At 35.7% G+C, this 22,524-nt stretch overlaps 1 protein-coding gene across 1 annotated transcript in view; it reads left to right on the top strand.

Moving 5' to 3' along the window:
* LOC142350526 (isoleucine--tRNA ligase-like) overlaps positions 1-22,524 on the top strand; it is a 32,459-nt gene that overhangs the window by 5,138 nt on the left and 4,797 nt on the right. The window contains exons 2-9 of the mRNA XM_075402377.1: positions 873-996; positions 1,453-1,608; positions 4,483-4,588; positions 4,938-5,164; positions 8,714-8,859; positions 9,570-9,828; positions 17,676-17,879; positions 18,317-18,451. Of these exons, the coding sequence (XP_075258492.1) occupies positions 873-996; positions 1,453-1,608; positions 4,483-4,588; positions 4,938-5,164; positions 8,714-8,859; positions 9,570-9,828; positions 17,676-17,879; positions 18,317-18,451 (1,357 nt within the window). The remainder of the gene's footprint in view (positions 1-872; positions 997-1,452; positions 1,609-4,482; positions 4,589-4,937; positions 5,165-8,713; positions 8,860-9,569; positions 9,829-17,675; positions 17,880-18,316; positions 18,452-22,524) is intronic.

Genomic DNA, 22,524 nt, shown 5'->3' with positions numbered 1-22,524 from the left:
ATTGGAAAGGCATTAATGGTATACGTTTTGACTTTTCGTCCTCAAAAACTGGATAAAGAGGCAGCGCTCGGAGGGCTTCAGGTTCTCGTAGATCCATACGCCTTACTATACTCTAAGAATGCGGTTCACCAGAACTGTTTTGGTGACAATTTCACGGTTCTTAATCTTAAAAATCTGACCCCGCTCAGTCACCCCCCCCCCCCCCCCCCCCGCGCCATCACCCCCCCCCCCATTGCCTCCTCACAACTTCCAATCCTTGACCACCCTCCTCCACCTGTGGATTGGAAACCACTCTCATCTAGCCTTCGCAACCCTACCCCATCGCTTGCCCCCCACACACACACCCCCCCCCCCCACGCACACACACCGGTCACCTCTAATGCTAGCATTCCTGAGCCCCAGCTGACTACAACCGAAACCAACCGCTCGCCGGTCGTTTCAGAGCAGTTCGCCCGACGTTAGTCGGTTATGTTTTCAATTTCGACAGCGATCGAAAGAGATTACATAGTTTTACTTTAATCCGCAATCAAGTTCTAGTTTGCTGATAATGAAACACTTTCAATTGGAAAGCTGCGGATATTGGGCTATATTGAGGAGGGGGGGGGGGGGGGGGGGGGGGGAGTTCAAAATACTTTAATCATTTTCCTTTGGTTGTCATTTATCAATAAAAAATGTGCGATTAAAAACTATCTAAACGTTTCAATTTTTAGTTGATTCAATTGCCATTTTAATTAGTTTTTAGAAGTTGCTGGTATTCGCAATAATTCATTTATCTTATTCGATTATTTAATTTTCAGATGAGATGAACGAACGATGCTGAAACATATTTTCTATTCTAATGTGTCAACCCGCGTGTTATTGAGACCCAGTAGCTGTCGATTTTGCTTACGTCATTTAACAGAGCCCTCAAATCAGAATGGTCTGCAACATGTAATTTGCCCAAAGCAACAATTCCTCTAAGGCATAAGGCAAAAAATGACACAGAGATTCAAAGAGGTCAGTGTAATTTTAATATACATTCTATGTCGTCAATTTTGATAAATTAATTTGTACCAAAAAGTCGGGCATTGGTTGGTTTCTGAGGTCTTTTCCCATTATAGCAACCCTCCCCCCAACCGTTCCAGTATTTATGGCCTGGCAAATTTTTAGCTTAATTTAGTTCAAAAATGTTTTTTCATGTTGGTTTTCTGTTAACCATTGGAAAATTTTTTGCCTAATTTGGCGGCCATTATACTATGCTATGGTTCCTGTTCAAACACTTTAGTTTAACATTGTGTTTTCTTTAAAAATCCTGCAATTTTGTTTCGATGTCAAAATTATTTGTCTCCGATTTCCGCTTTTTTGAGAATTCAATCATTGTTGAATTTCGGAAGTTTTTGTCATTCGTAAAAGCGTCGTATTATAATAATCTAATAATGGATAACGTATTTCAATTTTTATCTTTTGTTTCAGGTTCCTTTTTCAATGCCGACAGTCATTCGGTCTCACCTCAACATGCGAGTATAGTATTACACGATGGACCTCCTTATGCGAATGGGGACCTACACATGGGCCATGCTGTGAACAAAATACTGAAAGACTTCATCGTGCGATACTACCGAATCAATGGTAAGTAAAGGCATCTAGCACTTAATGGGTCATATTAAATATCAAAACAATTAGGCGAGAACATAAAAATGAAGTTTTAACAGGTTTATTGAAGATTCAGAGCTTGTCAGGTTAGATGAGAAAAGAACAACAAGTAAGAAACTAAAACCTGGCAATCAATTTACTGGTATCAACACAAAGAGAATTGGAATGCGAGTAAGGAAATTGCTAAATTATATACTTAAGTTCGACTCAAAATATGTTCATTTTATAAAGAGTTGCTACAAATCTGGAATTAATACACACCACCATACTTTTTCTTGAAAATGTTGTACAAGGAAATGATATCATAGAACTTTTTTATTAGTTTTTTTAGCAATTGTCTAAAACATAATTTTTTTAAAATTTTTTTCTTATCCTTTTACAAAAACTCAACTGTTTCCTCAAGTGTACTTGCTGTCACTCAGACTTTTTAAACCTTAAAAACAAGCCAATATCAACCCCCCACCCCCACCCCTATTTGCTAACAAACTTGAAATGCTTCCCAAAGGCATCACACGACTAGGCTTTTTTGCCTTTTGATGGCCTTTTGAGTATGTATATGTAAATCTCATTGAACAATGCTGTTTGTTTATACATACTTGAGAACAATTTATTATTATTATAAATATATTTTTAATTTTATACGAGAAGTTATACAACTAGAGTCAATTATTAGCCGTTTTGACTCATTTTAGAAGTGAATTCATGAGGTGATTTTTGATAGCCTAAAAGCGGTATCTGGGGTTATTATTGTCCTTATCTTGATTTTTTATTCTCCGAGTAGGAGTTTTCCTTAGATTTGTTAAAACCGGTACTATGTGATCAGGCGGCGTTTTTAACATTAAGCGGAAGTGAGATTAATTGCCTTGTGAACAAATTTTTGCTGCATCTGTAACAATCATTTTCTTCATATTTGATTAAAAATTTCTAGCATGTTGTAGTAGTTTTTATAAAGATTCTGTTGTCTTATATGAACTTTGTATTTTTAGCGTGAAACAGCTGCTGTTGCAAATTTAAACTTGGGTGACTTGACGCTTTGATTAAGCATCATTTAACTTTGCTCTTGTCAACTTGCAAGACGATTTGATACCGATTTTGAGCTTTTAAGGAAGTTCGTTTCAGTCTTTCTAGATTGTTCAACTTGCACGAAACAAATGAAACCCACGATCACAAAGGCTTCATGCTGCTGGTTTTTAAAAAAGAAACGAGTGAAAAATTCGAGAACAGACCAAGTGCTAAGTTTTACATCAACTAGTCTTAGTTGTATTAGTGGCGTGATAGCCGAGAGGTAAGGTGTGTAATTTACACGCCAATGAATGAGAATTCAATCCCCTGCCTCCGTGAAGCTGTGTGTAAGGATGAGCTCTTACTTAACCATAGCTTCAGTTTGACCATAGCCTGAACAATGTTGGCTGCAATGATGGTACCACGTGAAAATTTCAGACGCAAAAAAAAGTTGCCATCGTCACCAAAAAAGAGCAATGATGCTCATAAAAAGAACAGTCTGAAATGTGGGGAATAATAAGAAAAAGGGCAGCTGAGAACAGGCCGCTGTCGCCTAATGCTGTTTCGCTGCGAATACGCTGGAACAAATTATTATTTATTATCGGAAACTTGAGTTCAAAACTTTTCGTTTGTTTTCGGTTTGGCGTTATTGATAATTTCCTAAACGAATTTTGCTTGAGAAACTTCTGTTGCTGTAGAAAAGCTCAGACCTTTCTCACTGGAATAAATGGATATATGATAGTAAATGAATTAAATTTTGTCATAATATACCAGTTTTTATAGGCCTTCAGAAATATAGAAAAGTGCAGAAATTTTCTGGTCGCTCACTGTTTCAATGTGAACTATTAGAGGTTTTTGATAATATTGATACTAAAGTAATTAATTGCTCTCCAACAAAGTTTGAAGCAATTTTTGCAAACGAGTGTGTCTTTTTTATGCAAATTTTGATCTAGACTTTGTTTTTTAGAACATTCTTTTGATTTCACTTCTCGAGTGACGTTTTCACACTTGAATTTTTTTCTCAGTGATTTCAATTACGAGCATTCTGAAACTAAGTCTGCTTCAAAATATAATTGAATGTGAAAGATGATTGTCTCCTCCCTAGTTAGAAATTCGCGTCATGAAATTTGTTCCAGTCTACGCCCCTTTCTAGTCTGCGACCCCCCACCCCCACCCCGCCAGTCGTTCGAGAACAATTCGCCCGACGTTTGTGGGTTTGTTTTTCTTTGTAAAAGCATAACGTTTTAAAATGTTTGTGCGAATTTTCTGCAAGAGCTGACGTTTGATCAGGTTTATTAGGAATGTTTTAAAGTTTAAAGTGCTGAACTGTTTCTTGTATCGATATCACAGTTGATTTAGTTCATCTTTTTACATTTATTTTGCGTTGCTGCTGAACTGCTAATTGAATTTCCGCCGAGAATGTTTAGTGGTCAATGAAAGTAGCTATAAATGGTGATAGTTTGCAATGCCAAAGCGCAGGTTTCTAGTTAGGCTTTATTTTGTCAAGAGATATTGAGATATTTGCAATACCATTTTTGTTTTTTTTTCAAGTTTTTCCAATTTCTAAATTATCAGAATTCAGCAGAGCTAATGCTATTTAGCGTTCAACTTATTTTATTTAACTTAATAGCTGTTTTTGGTGCGTTTGCCATACCTGAGTGACCATAATTGCACGCAAATGGAAAATTTTTCCAAACATTTCGTTCAATAGTCTATCTTTGTCTTACTTTTATCAAAAATTTGCCTTTATCAATCTCAGTGCGATTTAATGCGTCTTTTGTCGGGCAATCTGTGGGCAGTGTTAAGGTTTTTTTCACTATGGTATGTTTCTTTGTCTTCATTTTTCAGGTGAAAGTACGAATGTGCGTGGTGGTGGTGTGAGTTTTGTACCTGGTTGGGACTGCCACGGGATGCCAATAGAACACAAAGTGCTCAAAAGCATAACTGCTAACAAGTTAGTTAAGATTACAACGCCTGTTCTTCAAAAAAATTTTTCTGATTTCTGAAGTTAATTTTGCAAAGATACTTAAGTTTTTTGGGGAGTCTTTGTTTCGTGTTATGTTATTTATAGGAAATTGTGGAGACTGAACAGTTTGCATGCAAATTTAAATGAAAAAATTATAAGTATTTATTAAAGATCTTCGCTTATCCAACTTTTTTCTAGCGAAAGGGTTTCACTCGCGTTATACAATAAGAGAAATTGATATGTCTCGATTATTTTTTGAAGACCTCGACAAAGCTGAATTTTGACAAAAACCAAGTTAGTCCTCTGGGTTCATTTTTAACATAAGTTTAATTTTCAGGAAGCTTTCGTCGATTGAGAAGCAAAACCTGATGAATGACCCGATTCACATTCGAAACGAGAGTCGAAAACTGGCTGAAAATTGTATCGATTCACAAAGAGAAGGATTCAAACGGTGGGGAATTGACGCTGATTGGACGAAACCTTATTTGACATTTGACACGAAATTTGTGATTGAAGAATTGAGGGTGTTGTTTAAGTTCTACAAGGCAGGGCTTCTGTATAGAGGTAAGATTTTCATGTTGTTTTGTGTTAATTTCTGTTTTGAAAAACATTTGCATTTCAGTAATATTTTGTTGCATTAGGTTTCTTGTAGACGCGGAGGCTTGTTTACGTGTTTTTTCTTTATCTTGAAAATAAATTAAATGTTGGAATGTGCTGAAATTTCTTTCTCTTCCAAAGACTAGAGTTGTGCGTAGAAAAGCACAATTGTCTTAGAAAATTTTACAATTCAGCGGTTTTTTGTATGAACAGATACTGAAGACGCCAAAACAAAAATTTCTGAAGAAATTGATGATGATGATGATGATGATGATGATGATGATGATGATGATGGAGGTTTAGCCACTCTTTCCAGACCCAAAAGTGGTTGTCGATAATCAAAAGGCTTGACAGAATAAAAGTGTTTTCAGCAGCTTCTTGAACTCTTCAAAGGTTTTTGCGTTTCGTATATAATCAGGTAGCTCATTCCAACTTTTAGCACCTTGTAAAATGAAGCTTTTTCTCATGGCATCTGACGAGCATCTTGGGATTTGAAACAATTTCTGACGTGAGGGTCGAGCAGAAGTTGTATTCCGTTGAAAGAAATTCCCTATATAGATAGGGGCCATCGATCGATCAACTTTAAACATGAGTGCTAACAATTTGAAAAGGATCCGTTGCTCAATAGGTAACCAGTGTAACTTTTTGAGTAAATTTTTTGCTGAGACGTTCCGTGAATAACCCAATACAAAATTTGCAGCCAAATTTTGAATTTTTTGAAGTTTACTAATAAGTTTCTTGCTTCACCGAAGATATACAACGTTACAATAATCCAGGCTAGAAAGAACAAATTACGATACAAGTTCTTTCCTTTGCTTTTCGCCCAAAAACTTTCGAATTGAATAGAATTTCCGTAGTGGTATATAACACTGCCTACAGACGCGGTGCACCTGATTCATAAAAGTCAATTTGGAGTCTAAAGAAAAACCTAACAAGTTTATTGAGCTTCTCAATGGTAACTCAATCCCCAGTAAAGTAGAGGAGTCAATAGACGGAATATTAGAATTGCGATTGCAAAAAACAATACGATCAGTTTTGTTACTGTTATTCATTAACTTTAACTTGCACATAACATCAATTGTTTGTTTCAAAATGAAACTTATGGACGTAAAGTTGTAATCTAATTCAAAGATAAATTGACTGTCGTCTGCATAAATATGATAAATTACGCCAGTTGCATTTAAAAACTCAAAGTGGGGTCAAATAAAAAGAGAACAACACTGGTCCCGAAATCGAGCCCTGTGGAACTCCAGCTTCATTGTAAAAGTAATCTGAGAGCTCATTCTCAACAGTGACTTGCGAATTGCGGCTTTTCAAGTAACTTTCAAAAAATCGTAATACAGATCCATCAAAGCCAAGCTTATTTTGTAATATTTTGAGTAACACATTAAAATTGACTGTATCAAATGCAGATCTCAAATCAAGAGATATCAGAAGAGCTAGCTTCCTTCTTGCCAAAATTTGAGTCACTCTCTCAAGGCAATAAACTATTGCTGTTTCAGTTGAATGATGCTGACGATAAGCAGACTGTAGTGGCGGCACAATCCATTCCAGTCGATGTAATCAACCATTTGCTGAAGAACACATTTTTCGACTATTTAAGACATTGTTCTAATATTTGTAGCAGGTCTATAATTTTCAATTTCAATCTCGTCGTTCTTTTTATGGAGAGGAATTATTATTCCTTGCTTCAGCGAAGATGGAAACACACCCATTAACAAAATAGAATTTATGAGGTCAGTAAAAGACTCGACGTAGCAATTGATGATAGCTTTAAGGACGTGCGTGGGAATGATATCATGAGGTGCAGTGGAATTCGATATTTTGTTCAACGTTAGGCGTAAATCCGAACTACTAATCAACATAAAGGAAGAAAAACTGGATTTGCTAGTTGCCTCTATCTCGAGCGTTGTGTTATCAAAGTTCTGCAAGAGTACTAACTTTTTCTCTGAAGAAATTACAAAATCTGTGCGCTAAGTTAGTTGGATTTTCGTTCTTAGGTAACTTATAAATTTTTCTCCTGAACAATTCGTCAAAATTGAGACATCTCAGCTTGCTAGACTTTTCAGACAACTGTTGTGATAAATAATTGTCTCGCTTCAACTTCAGAAGTTCCCTATAATCGCATAAATGTGATTGTAATCTGACCTCACTCTCAGTTGATCGGATTTTTCTGCAGGCTCTCTGAAGTTTACGCTTCACGTGTTTTGCTTTAATGCATTCATCATCGAAATATCGAGGTCGATTTGACAGCACAAAACCTCTTGAAGCGCACTAGCTTATTCCTGACAGAAATAGCACTTAAGTAGAAACAATCATAAAGTTTATTTACAAAATTAAATACTTCTTCCGAATCCATCTCCAGCGAAATGAATTCAATAGAGTTGTTCTGAATCATTTGCAACGAAATGTTTTTGTCAAAAAATAGCATAAAGCTTTTAGCGAACTCAATGTGTTCTACTGATTTCCATACATATCCTTCGAGTGGAATCTTCTAGCGTGTAACTTTTTCAATTTCCATGTTGAAAGTAATAGCGTAATGGTCAGAGGGCATTGTTTTATCTATATTCAGGTCAAAAGAGACATCTTTGTTCATCAAAACCAAATCAAGTAAATTGCCCTTACTCGTCGTTGCTTCACTGTGAGTAGATACTAAAACATGCTCTTCCATAAAGTACGTAAACTTCAACTGATGGGGTCCAATTTTATTCAAAGCAATATTAAAATCTCCCATAATTACAACATTTGAATACATCGTAGTATTATCAGACAGTAAACTGGATAACTCCTCCAGGAAATGATTGACCGAACTTGATGGTGGTCTGTATCCAACTATAACGAGAGTATTTTGGCGATAGAGAATAATTTCAACTCCTAGGGACTCCAAGCACGGTAGCACAAGTTCAAAAAGAAGCTTTCCTTTGAATTTACTTTTAAATAATAGAGCAACGCCACCTCCACGGCAACTTGTACGGTTAACATTAAAAACAGAATAATTAGAGCCGGCTATTAAATCAACACAATGTTGAGTGAAATCGGATATCCATGTTTCGGTAATAGCGAATAAAGAGATATCATGGGCTAATAAATAAGGCTCAATAGAATCTATTTTATTGCAAATTGACCGTGCATTCCATATTCCTACGCGTAAGCAATGTTGTAGTCAATTCACCTGGGGCTGGCTGCTAGACTGAGAATTTAATGTCTTCAGCCAGTTTCGTGCTTCCTCATTTAGAAAATACCGTCTTAATATTATGTTAGCCGGCCAAGTTTCAGTGCTCTCAACAAGTTTTGTCGTGTCTTCGGGAAAAACGACATGGAAAGATTTAAGCTGCCTGTTCCTGCTAGGTAGTTCTCCGCATGCCAAAGGTTTCAAATTTTGCTCGTTACAATAATCAAGAAGTGATGCGGAGGTTTCAAATTTTGCTCGTTACAATAATCAAGAAATTAAGGACAGGCATGTGCGTTTGAGCATTCGATTGATTGATCATTTTTAAATCATTTTCTTATTTTTAGGCAAGAGACCGGTGCATTATTCTCCCTCGAGTTCATCAGTATTAGCAGACTCGGAAATAGAGTATCGTGACTTAGAATGCACAGCTGTGTATGTTGCACTGCCCCTTATAAACTACCCGGACAGGTGGAAAGACTTCCTGCAAACGGGAGAGTGAAGCATATGTTTTCTCTAATTTGAGCTTAAAACTAAACAGAAAGTTTGTTACAAAATGCTTTTCGGGATCTATTGTGGCTCCCTGTTTTAAGGAGATAGAACTTTATCGCCTTTGGAGCGCGTATAACCTTTTAACGTTGTAACGTTCTATATAACAGCACATAATGTATAGCTGGGGCAGCAAAATGCATCCCATTTTTTAAATGAGTTCTTTACAGTTGAATCATTGAGCGATCTTTTTGGTGAGACCAAAATTTAATGTGCACGCTGGTGACTTCGCCGATTCCCGAAATATTTTGAACGCAAATTTGCAAAAACTGGATTTTGTGGGGGAACGTTTTAAAGAAATTTGGGGTCTTTTCCTCTATATCCCCCACGAAATTATCTAGTTCCCCATTACGGTTTGTTTACCATGTTTTGTGTGGGAGGGGATGGTATGTGTTATATGATCACTAAGCTTGGGGGCTATAATGGGAAAGAGCCGACATTTGTACCAATACTGTTCAGGACTCTGAACAAAAGCGGTGCTCAAACATCAAATGAAACAATCTGTCAAAAAGAAATCAACTCTATATCAAAAGCTAAGGAATTTATTCACGTTATACCGTTGATAGTACCTTCCGTAAAAACAAAAAAAAACCATGTCAAAACCAGCTGTTTCATGACAAAAACTTCAACAAATTAGAGAAAACATAATTGTAGAGAAATGAGAACGCAATCAACGTTTTAATCTGGACTACACAACCATGGACGCTAGCAGCCAATGCGGCCATCGCTTTCAATTCTAAATTGGATTACATTCTGGTGTCTGATGAAAGTAAACGAAATCTGATGTTGGTGGAAAGGAGTGCTTTGATACGATTAGAGGAGAAATTAGGTGAAAGATTACAAGTTCTGACGAAAGTTGAACCCGAAGAGCTGGAAGTTTTGGAGTATACTTTGGATTTGACGAGCTCATCAGGTAAAAAGAAGATGCTAGTAATGAACGAAATTTAGTGTGGATAAAATTCCTGTCGTTATTCATCCGTGTTTCGGAAGGTTTTTAGAATAGGGAAAGCTCTGCATCAAAAGAAATCGATAGTTATCGATTTGGTACTTTTCTTTTTTCATTGTCAGTCGCACAAAGAGATCCAAATGTTTTTTTAACTGATCTCAAATGATGTCAGAAACAGTTTTGTAGTCTTTTTATGCTAATTTTTTGTGGGCAAATTTTTCGAGTCTTTTATGGCTCTTGACGTCTTCTTTTTGGGCAACCTAAATTTCTGTCTTTGTTCACACTTTAAAAAAAACGCGAAATTGGTTTCCTTCTTTCAATTTGGGTCTTACCAGTGGCCTAAGCACATCATTTGAAGCCCCTTAGTATTGCTTCTTCCGGTTGAACCAGGCTACAATAAAGTTGAGCCCCGAAAGTTGTTCGCGAATAATTCTTCAGGCCTTAGTATACTAGTCTCTAAGTACACGTCGCACCGGAACTGCTGTGATGGTAATTTAATGGTTTGAAGGTCATTTTTCAATCTTCTTTCTAATTTTGAATAATTGAAATACTTCTCAAATTTGTACACATGGCATAGTTTTCGCTGCTTGCTTTGAAATTCCATTTTTGCTAATAACCACAAGGTTTGACTTCACTGTTCAGTCGAGTCCTGCTCCAGGGCTTGCGCTGTTGTTGACGGATGCGATATCTGGGTGCATCTATTTTTGACCTATTTATTTAAAACTCAAATAGTTTGGAAGATGAGATCACATTTTCTTCAATGGTTTTAGTTTTGGAGTGTTTTGAACATGTCAAGACCTTGGCATCAAGAAGACCTCAGCTAGCTTTTTTGGCCGTAGTCTTAAGGGTGTTGAATTTGCTGGGAAGTCATAAGTTCAATGCGTAAAGGTCAGTTATCAAAGTTTTTGAGCCTTGAATATAACATTGTTTCCTTTTTCTTATCAAAAGGGTTTTTGATTAAAGTTGACCATAGGTTATTTGGTCAGATGCTATAAGCAGCGCATTGTAAGGTAATGGTTTGATGTTTTCCGTTGCGGCAAGTTTTTGGATATTTTTTAACAGCCGCAAAGCAAAAACGGCTTTTATTGGAGGACATCGTGGTTTTTTACAATTCAAAGAATTTTTACAATTCAAAGAATTTGAATTGTATTGGAGCGCTGTCTTTTTTTTAAGATCTGTTCACACATTTTAATGATTTTGAAGTCAAATTGGAGTAGTGATTTTGGTCACGCCGAAACAGGAAATGGAGCGAAAAAGCGAGTGGTTTTGCGGCGTGAATTTTTTTTTCGCTCTATTAAGTAAGAGTAAGAAAACTGTGTTTGAAACGAAAATTCGTTAGTGGTTTTTTGTTCACATGCGGCAATTTCACTTTTTTTTTCAATTTTTTAGATCGGATTTTTTTCTAAATGGTTTTCTCAATCCATTCATAGTCCGTTCAAGTTCTAGTTTTCTGTTTAGTCAATGAAAATTCCTTGAATTGTACGTCAGGACCTGTCCTGCTATGTTTTTTAATTCGTGGTCTCCATCGATGATTCTTGCGATCATTAATTTTTTTCAATTTCAATGACTTCTACTGCTTTGCGGTTTTAAAACTTGTGTGCGTGACGTCATTTCTACTGCTTTTAGGTCAAGTGCGTGACTTACCTCACTCAAAAAATTGACTTTTGAAATCAGTTAAATAACTTTAAATTTTGTGAACATTTAGTAGTTAAAGATCAATAGTGTGCATCCAAATAGTGCCAAAGTGTTTGCCCTAATTCTTGAGTATTAGAGTCTTGAGTTTTTGATTTTGAATATTAATTTTGAAAAAGCTGGTATGGTTTTTTTCCTTATAGAGCGTATGTGTCTAATAAAAATGACAGTCCGAATCTAACCCAGAAGTCTAGTGGTCTATTAAAGGACTCGTAGGGAAGCTGCTGGCTATGTTGTTGTGTTTTGGATCTTCTCACTGTAAGGGGTTAATGAAAATTTTTTCAAACGTGGACCTTTTAATTGCTGTCGAATGAGAAGCAATTATCTTGAGTATCTTTTTTATGTAAATTTTTTGCTTAATTGTTTTGCGCTTTTCTCGATTGATCTTTGACTTTTCTTGTGACTTCTTTGACTTCTTTAGCCGAGAGAAGTAACTTCAAGTTTTCTCAGTTTTCAACTTTTCCCGATTAATTAGTTCCTTTCATGAGTTTAAAAAGTGTTTTTCGAAGTATTTTTTAATTCTGTGTTTAATAGCCGCCCGCATCTTCTCAACCGGCTATTATAGTGCTCCTATTTTTTACAATTCAAAGAATTTGAATTGTATTGGGGCGCTGTTTTTTTTTCAATATGTGCACACATTTTTCAATGACTTTGATCTTTCAAAACGGGATAGAGGCCCAAAGTGGGCTTTAGTAGTCCTTCAAGTGCTTAGAGTGGTGCAGCTGCTGGGATTGCCTTATTTAAAGGTTAAAAAGTCGTTTTTAGGAGTTTTTGGTCTCAAAATGGTGCAATTTTTCATGTTTTTTTGTGTGATTTGTTGAGTTTTTTGTTTGATTAGTCTTAGTTTGAAGTTTTTAAAAGTTGAAGAAGGCCTTTTTTGAGACAAATTTATCTTTTATGACTATTTTCTGAGCTTTATGATTTGGTACTACAAACACAAACACGCAAAATGCTACTAATTTTTGCAATTTTTTTCAAGTTTTTTGAAAATTTTTGTCATTTTTTGAGTTTTTCCAGCTTCAGGGGCCAAGGAATCTTCTTTGAGGTTTGATAATAGGGCAGTGCTTAGTTTCTAGTAACAACGTATTGGTTTTCAACATTTTGATGTCTCAAATTTTAGCACATTTTTGATAAAATTTGCAATTTTTTTTCAAGGTTTTCATAAAGTTTTTGTCAGTTTTTCGTATTTGTCCATTCTCAAGTACCAAAAAACCTATTCCACGGTCTGATGAAAATTACTGCATGATTGTTAGTTTCAATGGATTTGTTTTCAACAATTTAACCTTTCGAATGTTAGAAATTTCTTGATAAAATTTGCAATTTTTTAAGTTTTCCAAAACATTTGTCTTTTAGTCAGTTTTTCTCACCTCAGTAGCCAGCTAACCTCCTCCAAGGTTTGATAGTATGTTATTAAATAGTTGCTAGGGGCAAGTGAATGTTCTATATTTTATTTGAAAGTATTTCTATTTTTTGAAATTTGAAATTTTTTCTAAAAATTTTTGCCTATCGGTCTTTGAGCCCATGAATTTTTGAAGGCTTGGAACTGAGTTACGGGATGGCGTCTAATAGCCTCTAGATACACAGAAACAATTCTGAAGATTTAAAATATCACGATTTTCCGCAACATTTCATTAAAATTTGCAATTGATTTCTTTTTTCTTTTAATTTTCCGGTCAGTTTCGAGTTAATCGATCTTCAAGGGCCAATGAATTTCTTTCAGTTATTGCAGATATAATAGTGGACCGATTTCAGAAGCAAAAATTGGTTTTAAACGTTTTTTTGAAATAGGTATAAATAAAGAGATCAAATTTTGCCTTAGGGATAAAAGCTTCTAGAGTTTTAGCAATGAGTATATTTTTGTTCAGTTTTTTTATTGTTCTATTTTCTCAGTATTTTGGAGATAATTTTGTTTCTGTTTTCGCTGGCATTGTTCACGTGATCTGCTGGTCAGGTAGAGTACTTCTAAGTTTTTGATTCACTTCTTTGAATTGTATTTCAGGAATTTTCCTGCTATGTTTTTTTACTTCGTCGAACTTTTTTCGCTTTACCCATTTTGCCGCTTTTTCGACATTTTGCGTGAAATCTTTTCGAGTTCTCTAGGCTAGTTTTACTCTTCTGTCATCCTGCTCAAAGTCCTTTTAAACAGCAGCTGCTCAGCAAAGCAATTGAAAATGAAGAGAATCAGTATAAAAAAATCAAAGTCAGAAAAAGAAACGGGATAAACCCATAAAGCCCATTTTTAGATGCCCGGTACTTGAACTTTGTTCTCATAAGTTTTAGTTACTATCTATAATGCTTATTGGTATTGATACTAGACCCTGTAGCCTCTCACTGAGAGACAGGAGTATGTTCAATTACGAAATGACATCAAAATAAATCGCACTTGAAAATGTTTTTATACAAAAATCAATTTTTGTTGATATTTTCTTTTCTTTCAATCCCAATAGAGTTATGGGAATCAACGGCGCGAAATTTATCGCGAAATTTATCAGATGATTTTTTACATTTCTTTCTGTCATTTCATAGGACAAAAGAAGAGACTGTCCGCTGCTGATTTCGTGACAAGTGAAGTTGGAACTGGTTTTGTACACATTGCACCGTCTCATGGAAATGAAGACTTCAACTTGGCACAGCAAAGATCTATTCAATTCGAATCTCCTGTTTACAGTCGAGGTGTCTTCAGGTGCAAAGAGTCGCCAGAAATTGATGGACAGCTGGCAATGGGATCTGGTTAGCTGAATCAAGATTGAATTGTGATCAAATTGGTAGATTTTTGTTTACCTTGTTTTCTATTTGTTCTGCAAATATTGAGCAAAATGAATGTCTACTAATCTGTTGGCTCTTTGTCATTGAAGCCACCCCCTGTCCCTCCATTGCGCCTTAAAATATAGACACATAGACACCCTTTTTGGTATAATTATGTTAAATTGCTGGTCTATAGATTCTAATTCCATTAAGAGGAGAGATTAGAAAAACCAATTAATTAGAACATGCTTTTTGAGATATTGTTCAATTTAGCGCTAGAATAAGGAAAATGTGAAAAATGTAGAAATATGTAATAGAAAATAATCGTTTTTTTAATGAATTGATTGCCTCAGCTTCAGTTAAATACCAGAATTTCTGAATGAAATGTTCCGAGGAATCTAAGGGACGACTTCGTTGTTTAGGGAACGCTCATGTGATCAACATGCTATCAGACAGAGGTCTGTTGGTACACAAAGAGGACATTACTCACTCGTATCCATGTGACTGGAGAACCAAGGAGCCAGTTATGACACTACTCAGCCAGCAGTGGTTCATAGGTATGATATGAAAACCGAATATGGTTGGATGTTGATCAACATTCTCCTGCCAATGAAGGCAAAATCGCAACACTTCAAATTCCTTTGTTAATTAGACGTGTCGAGATCGTGATATGAGTAAATCATTTCCTATTATCAAGCTTAATTATTCAAACTTTTGCAGCAAGAGTTTCAGCCCCAAAATTTAGCTTCAATTACAACAATTTGAAGTCATATGTCTATGCCCCTAAATGTAACATTTGCTATAGAATTAACGCCTAATAAAAAAATCGTTTTCAGATTGGCTTAAAAAATTTTGAAAATGTGATAATCATTCATTAAGTTCTCAGCACCAAATCTGAGCGAGCGCAAGAAGTCTATATAGCTTGGTTTTTGTCGCTTGTAGAGATTTTATTATAGCTGCGAAGCTGTAAGCTGAGCGAAGCTATATTGCGGTGCTCTTGGTTTTTTTTTGTTTCGTCGTCTGACGCTTTTTTTTCGTTTTACATTTGTTCACACAGCAAAGTTGAAAGTCAAATTTTCTGACTGACTTCTTCCTCTCACTAACGGCATTTGCGCGCGTGACGTCATTTCTCACTCGCTTTATCAAAAGTTTTTAGGTTATTTGCGTGATTAGATTTTGATCATACGTGACTTACCTCACTCAATAAAATGACTTTTGCACTTTAAAACTTAAGTTTAATTTGAATTTGTTTAAGGTCAAAGGAACTCATATGTACAGTATAGGTCCCTAATAAGAGGCTTCTGTGGAATGAATTTTAACAAGCTTTATTAATTTATCGCTGAATGTTTTTTACCTACTTTTTTTGAGAAGCGTCGATTTTTTTTCAATTTAGATCTGTATCTGTTTCTATCTCTATTATATGGCACGCAGGTCTATTCTTTCGCAGCTATTCCGGCAATCTGCCGGCTATGTTTTTTCAACTAATCAATTTAATAATTTTTAATTACTCTCGACTGAGAAGCAATTATTGTAAAGGTGTCTTTTTTATGCAAAATTTTCGCTTGACCGTTTTGCACTTTTCTTCTAGAATAATCTTTGCCTTCTCAAGTAACTTTTTTAAGCACTTCTTGATTTTGGAGTGATTTCGATTGCTCTCACCCCGGAATAAAGTTAGTTATTCAAACAAAACCGATTTCTATAGGTACGATGAGAAGGCCCTGATAGGGGAGTGGTTAATTCTTTTGTCGAAGTGAAGGAATTGGACTCAAGAGGCGGACACTATCATCGTCTGATGTTTTGCACCCATAAAGAAAAATTTACGCTCCGCCTGTCATTCGAGAACATTTCGTCCGACGTTTGTCGCTGTATGTTTAAATGTCGAAAATGTGAACGAACGTTTTTCAGATGGACTAGAGAATGTTTTAGATTGACTTAAAACAGCAGTAACAATTAGGATTGGTTAATTTGTCTGAAGAATCGAGAAATAGGTTTTCTTTGGCATCGACAGTACTATTTTAAGTAGACCTTTTTTGAGTTTAAAAACTTGAGTTCTAAGAGGGGATTAAATCTTGCAAAACAGTTAGCGACATTTGAAATTCAAATTATTTGCCTGCTGTATATTAGCAGTTTTTAAATTTTTTCCTGTTGTATATTTGAGTTTGATTAAAAAGTTTTACCAACAGTTTTTTTGAGGTTTGTATAGTGTCTAACACAAAATGAAATCGAAAATAACAGAATATTTGAAAGCTCATTCCATTAGGTATTTTGCAACTTGTATCAAATTTTTCTCTAGCAACAGTTTTTGAGGAACGACGTACTTTTATTAAAAAGAAGTTGTCAAGTTGTTCGTCCAAGACTTTATTTATTATCCATGAGGCGTTAAGCTGTCCCCTGCCTTAACTCATTTCTTTTATTTCACGAGAGAGTTTTTTGTTGCCCCTCGAACGAAGTTTGAGTCAATTGTTGTAAACATGCGTGTCTTATTCAAAATTTTTGCTCGACAGTTTTTTTTATAGAACATTCGTTCAATTTCTTTTTTTGTTGACTTTTCGTTCTGGACTCTTTGATTGTAGCGGGGTTCGGACACCTCCTTTTCAGACATTTTTACATCATAAAAGTTTATCGAGCCTATGTCCCGTCTTTATTTTTTTTGCATCGACAGTTGTTCGGGAGTTCTTCGTTGGATGTTAGTCGATTTTTCTTCAATTGAAATAATAATGCTAGTCAGCTTTTATTTTTTGTACGGCTCTGCACAAAATTTCATAGGTTGTTGAGATCTTGCCTACGCATGTATTGTTCTGGGTATTTTTTATTGGCTAGTAACTCTTTTGCCGTCGTTCACCTGTTTCGCGTTCATTCAATCGACGCTTGATGCCGGCTTATTGAACATGATCTTCTTTTAGAACTTTTCAGTGTGTAACTCTGGCTAAAAAAGAGTTCGAGTTCTCTAGGCTAGTTTTACTCTTCTGTCATCCTGCTCAAAGTCCTTTTAAACAGCAGCTGCTCAGCAAAGCAATTGAAAATGAAGAGAATCAGTATAAAAAAATCAAAGTCAGAAAAAGAAACGGGATAAACCCATAAAGCCCATTTTTAGATGCCCGGTACTTGAACTTTGTTCTCATAAGTTTTAGTTACTATCTATAATGCTTATTGGTATTGATACTAGACCCTGTAGCCTCTCACTGAGAGACAGGAGTATGTTCAATTACGAAATGACATCAAAATAAATCGCACTTGAAAATGTTTTTATACAAAAATCAATTTTTGTTGATATTTTCTTTTCTTTCAATCCCAATAGAGTTATGGGAATCAACGGCGCGAAATTTATCGCGAAATTTATCAGATGATTTTTTACATTTCTTTCTGTCATTTCATAGGACAAAAGAAGAGACTGTCCGCTGCTGATTTCGTGACAAGTGAAGTTGGAACTGGTTTTGTACACATTGCACCGTCTCATGGAAATGAAGACTTCAACTTGGCACAGCAAAGATCTATTCAATTCGAATCTCCTGTTGACAGTCGAGGTGTCTTCAGGTGCAAAGAGTCGCCAGAAATTGATGGACAGCTGGCAATGGGATCTGGTTAGCTGAATCAAGATTGAATTGTGATCAAATTGGTAGATTTTTGTTTACCTTGTTTTCTATTTGTTCTGCAAATATTGAGCAAAATGAATGTCTACTAATCTGTTGGCTCTTTGTCATTGAAGCCACCCCCTGTCCCTCCATTGCGCCTTAAAATATAGACACATAGACACCCTTTTTGGTATAATTATGTTAAATTGCTGGTCTATAGATTCTAATTCCATTAAGAGGAGAGATTAGAAAAACCAATTAATTAGAACATGCTTTTTGAGATATTGTTCAATTTAGCGCTAGAATAAGGAAAATGTGAAAAATGTAGAAATATGTAATAGAAAATAATCGTTTTTTTAATGAATTGATTGCCTCAGCTTCAGTTAAATACCAGAATTTCTGAATGAAATGTTCCGAGGAATCTAAGGGACGACTTCGTTGTTTAGGGAACGCTCATGTGATCAACATGCTATCAGACAGAGGTCTGTTGGTACACAAAGAGGACATTACTCACTCGTATCCATGTGACTGGAGAACCAAGGAGCCAGTTATGACACTACTCAGCCAGCAGTGGTTCATAGGTATGATATGAAAACCGAATATGGTTGGATGTTGATCAACATTCTCCTGCCAATGAAGGCAAAATCGCAACACTTCAAATTCCTTTGTTAATTAGACGTGTCGAGATCGTGATATGAGTAAATCATTTCCTATTATCAAGCTTAATTATTCAAACTTTTGCAGCAAGAGTTTCAGCCCCAAAATTTAGCTTCAATTACAACAATTTGAAGTCATATGTCTATGCCCCTAAATGTAACATTTGCTATAGAATTAACGCCTAATAAAAAAATCGTTTTCAGATTGGCTTAAAAAATTTTGAAAATATGATAATCATTCATTAAGTTCTCAGCACCAAATCTGAGCGAGCGCAAGAAGTCTATATAGCTTGGTTTTTGTCGCTTGTAGAGATTTTATTATAGCTGCGAAGCTGTAAGCTGAGCGAAGCTATATTGCGGTGCTCTTGGTTTTTTTTTGTTTCGTCGTCTGACGCTTTTTTTTCGTTTTACATTTGTTCACACAGCAAAGTTGAAAGTCAAATTTTCTGACTGACTTCTTCCTCTCACTAACGGCATTTGCGCGCGTGACGTCATTTCTCACTCGCTTTATCAAAAGTTTTTAGGTTATTTGCGTGATTAGATTTTGATCATACGTGACTTACCTCACTCAATAAAATGACTTTTGCACTTTAAAACTTAAGTTTAATTTGAATTTGTTTAAGGTCAAAGGAACTCATATGTACAGTATAGGTCCCTAATAAGAGGCTTCTGTGGAATGAATTTTAACAAGCTTTATTAATTTATCGCTGAATGTTTTTTACCTACTTTTTTTGAGAAGCGTCGATTTTTTTTCAATTTAGATCTGTATCTGTTTCTATCTCTATTATATGGCACGCAGGTCTATTCTTTCGCAGCTATTCCGGCAATCTGCCGGCTATGTTTTTTCAACTAATCAATTTAATAATTTTTAATTACTCTCGACTGAGAAGCAATTATTGTAAAGGTGTCTTTTTTATGCAAAATTTTCGCTTGACCGTTTTGCACTTTTCTTCTAGAATAATCTTTGCCTTCTCAAGTAACTTTTTTAAGCACTTCTTGATTTTGGAGTGATTTCGATTGCTCTCACCCCGGAATAAAGTTAGTTATTCAAACAAAACCGATTTCTATAGGTACGATGAGAAGGCCCTGATAGGGGAGTGGTTAATTCTTTTGTCGAAGTGAAGGAATTGGACTCAAGAGGCGGACACTATCATCGTCTGATGTTTTGCACCCATAAAGAAAAATTTACGCTCCGCCTGTCATTCGAGAACATTTCGTCCGACGTTTGTCGCTGTATGTTTAAATGTCGAAAATGTGAACGAACGTTTTTCAGATGGACTAGAGAATGTTTTAGATTGACTTAAAACAGCAGTAACAATTAGGATTGGTTAATTTGTCTGAAGAATCGAGAAATAGGTTTTCTTTGGCATCGACAGTACTATTTTAAGTAGACCTTTTTTGAGTTTAAAAACCTTGAGTTCTAAGAGGGGATTAAATCTTGCAAAACAGTTAGCGACATTTGAAATTCAAATTATTTGCCTGCTGTATATTAGCAGTTTTTAAATTTTTTCCTGTTGTATATTTGAGTTTGATTAAAAAGTTTTACCAACAGTTTTTTTGAGGTTTGTATAGTGTCTAACACAAAATGAAATCGAAAATAACAGAATATTTGAAAGCTCATTCCATTAGGTATTTTGCAACTTGTATCAAATTTTTCTCTAGCAACAGTTTTTGAGGAACGACGTACTTTTATTAAAAAGAAGTTGTCAAGTTGTTCGTCCAAGACTTTATTTATTATCCATGAGGCGTTAAGCTGTCCCCTGCCTTAACTCATTTCTTTTATTTCACGAGAGAGTTTTTTGTTGCCCCTCGAACGAAGTTTGAGTCAATTGTTGTAAACATGCGTGTCTTATTCAAAATTTTTGCTCGACAGTTTTTTTTATAGAACATTCGTTCAATTTCTTTTTTTGTTGACTTTTCGTTCTGGACTCTTTGATTGTAGCGGGGTTCGGACACCTCCTTTTCAGACATTTTTACATCATAAAAGTTTATCGAGCCTATGTCCCGTCTTTATTTTTTTTGCATCGACAGTTGTTCGGGAGTTCTTCGTTGGATGTTAGTCGATTTTTCTTCAATTGAAATAATAATGCTAGTCAGCTTTTATTTTTTGTACGGCTCTGCACAAAATTTCATAGGTTGTTGAGATCTTGCCTACGCATGTATTGTTCTGGGTATTTTTTATTGGCTAGTAACTCTTTTGCCGTCGTTCACCTGTTTCGCGTTCATTCAATCGACGCTTGATGCCGGCTTATTGAACATGATCTTCTTTTAGAACTTTTCAGTGTGTAACTCTGGCTAAATTGAAAGAAAACTGACTGTAGTGAATTTTATATGGTAGGAGCAGAATTAAGAGTTTTTCACAATAAAAAAATGAGATTTACTCAATAAGCAAATTCTGAACAAGAGCATCATCATAGTGTTTGTTTAAACCATAAGACTAGACGATTATTGAAATTACAATCTTGAACAAAATGGGCATCAGTATTATTATTAGCCGCCTCATCTTCTCAGCCGGCTATTATAGCGCTCCTATTTTTTTTACAATTCAAAGAATTTGAATTGTATTGAGGCGCTGTCTTTTTTTTGAAGTTGGAAGTCAAATTGGAGTAGTGATTTTTGTCACGCCGAAACCGGAAATGGAGCGAAAAAGTGGTTTTGCGGCGTGATATTTTTCGCTCTAATTTTAAAGTAGAGCGAGAAAACGGTGTTTGGACAAAAATTCGCTTTCTCGATAGTGGTTTTTTGTTCACATGCGGCAATTTCACTTTGATTTTTACTGTTTTTTTCGATTTTTTGGATAGGAGTTTTTTCTAAATAGTTTTCCCAATCCATTCACAGCTCATTCTAGGCCTAGCTTTTTATTTAAATTAAATTTTCATTTCTCGCTAGTGGTTTTTTTGTTCACATGCGGCATTTTGACATTGATTTTGTTTTTTTTTCTTAATTTTGTATCTGATTTTTTTAAAAATGCTTTTCTCAATTCACTCACAGTCCATTCTAGGTCTAGTTTTTCCGTTTAGTCAATGAAATTTCTTTGAATTGTACGTCAGGGCTTGTCCTGCTATGTTTTTTTTACTTCGTCGAATAAAAAAATGTTTCGCTTTACCTCATTTTGCCGCTTTTTCAACATGTTGCGTGAAATCTTTTTGACTTCTCTAGGCCAGTTTCTCTCTTCTCTCAGTCTGCTAAAAGTGATTTTGAGCATCAGTTGCTCAGCAAAGCAATTAAAAATGAACAGAGTCAGTATAAAAAATTGAAGTCAGAAATAGAAACGGGATAAACCTATAAAGCCCAATTTTAGATGCCCGCTATTTGTACGTCGTTCCTATAAGTCTTAGTTACCATCTATAATGCTTATTTATTGCTCTCAAACGAAGTTTGTAGCAATTATATTAGTTCTGTCGGTCTTTTTTTATGCGATTTTTCGCTTGACCGATTTTTTGTCTGACGCTTTTGACTTTTCGACCTCAAAAACGGGATAAACGGGTAGCGCTCAGCGGGCATTAAGAGCTCTTAGAGCTTTTCAGCTCTGTTTTAGCTCAAACTGTTTTGGAGACTTATACTTATGGTGTGAAGAGCGGTTCTTAGTGGTAGAAGACATCCCCCCCACTTTTGACCCCACCCCCGCCACTATTTCCCCCAAGCCCAACCGCGCTGTTGCCCCCCCAACCAACTGTTGCCACCCCCATCAGCACCCCGGTGCAACCCCATCTCCGTGGCTAGCTTCTGACGAACAACCGCTTGCTAAAAACGCAAATTTGTACAAATTTTCAAATTTTTTCAAGGTTTTTGAAAATTTTTGTCATTTTTTGAGTTTTATCAACCCTAGTTGTCAAGGAACCCACTCTATGGTTTGATAATAGGTTACTGCACAGTTTTCAGTGGTAATCGAGTGGTTTCAACATTTCAACATCGCGAATTTTTGCATTTTTTGAAAAAAAACTTGCAAATTTTTTCAAGGCTTTTGAAAGTTTTTGTCTTTTTTTTTAAGGTTTATC

Source organism: Convolutriloba macropyga, chromosome 12, assembly GCF_964194025.1.
Source record: "Convolutriloba macropyga chromosome 12, txConMacr16.3, whole genome shotgun sequence".
Classification (NCBI taxonomy): domain Eukaryota; kingdom Metazoa; phylum Xenacoelomorpha; order Acoela; family Convolutidae; genus Convolutriloba; species Convolutriloba macropyga.
Note: the sequence above shows the minus strand (reverse complement) of the source record. Positions and strands in the feature narration are given on the sequence as shown.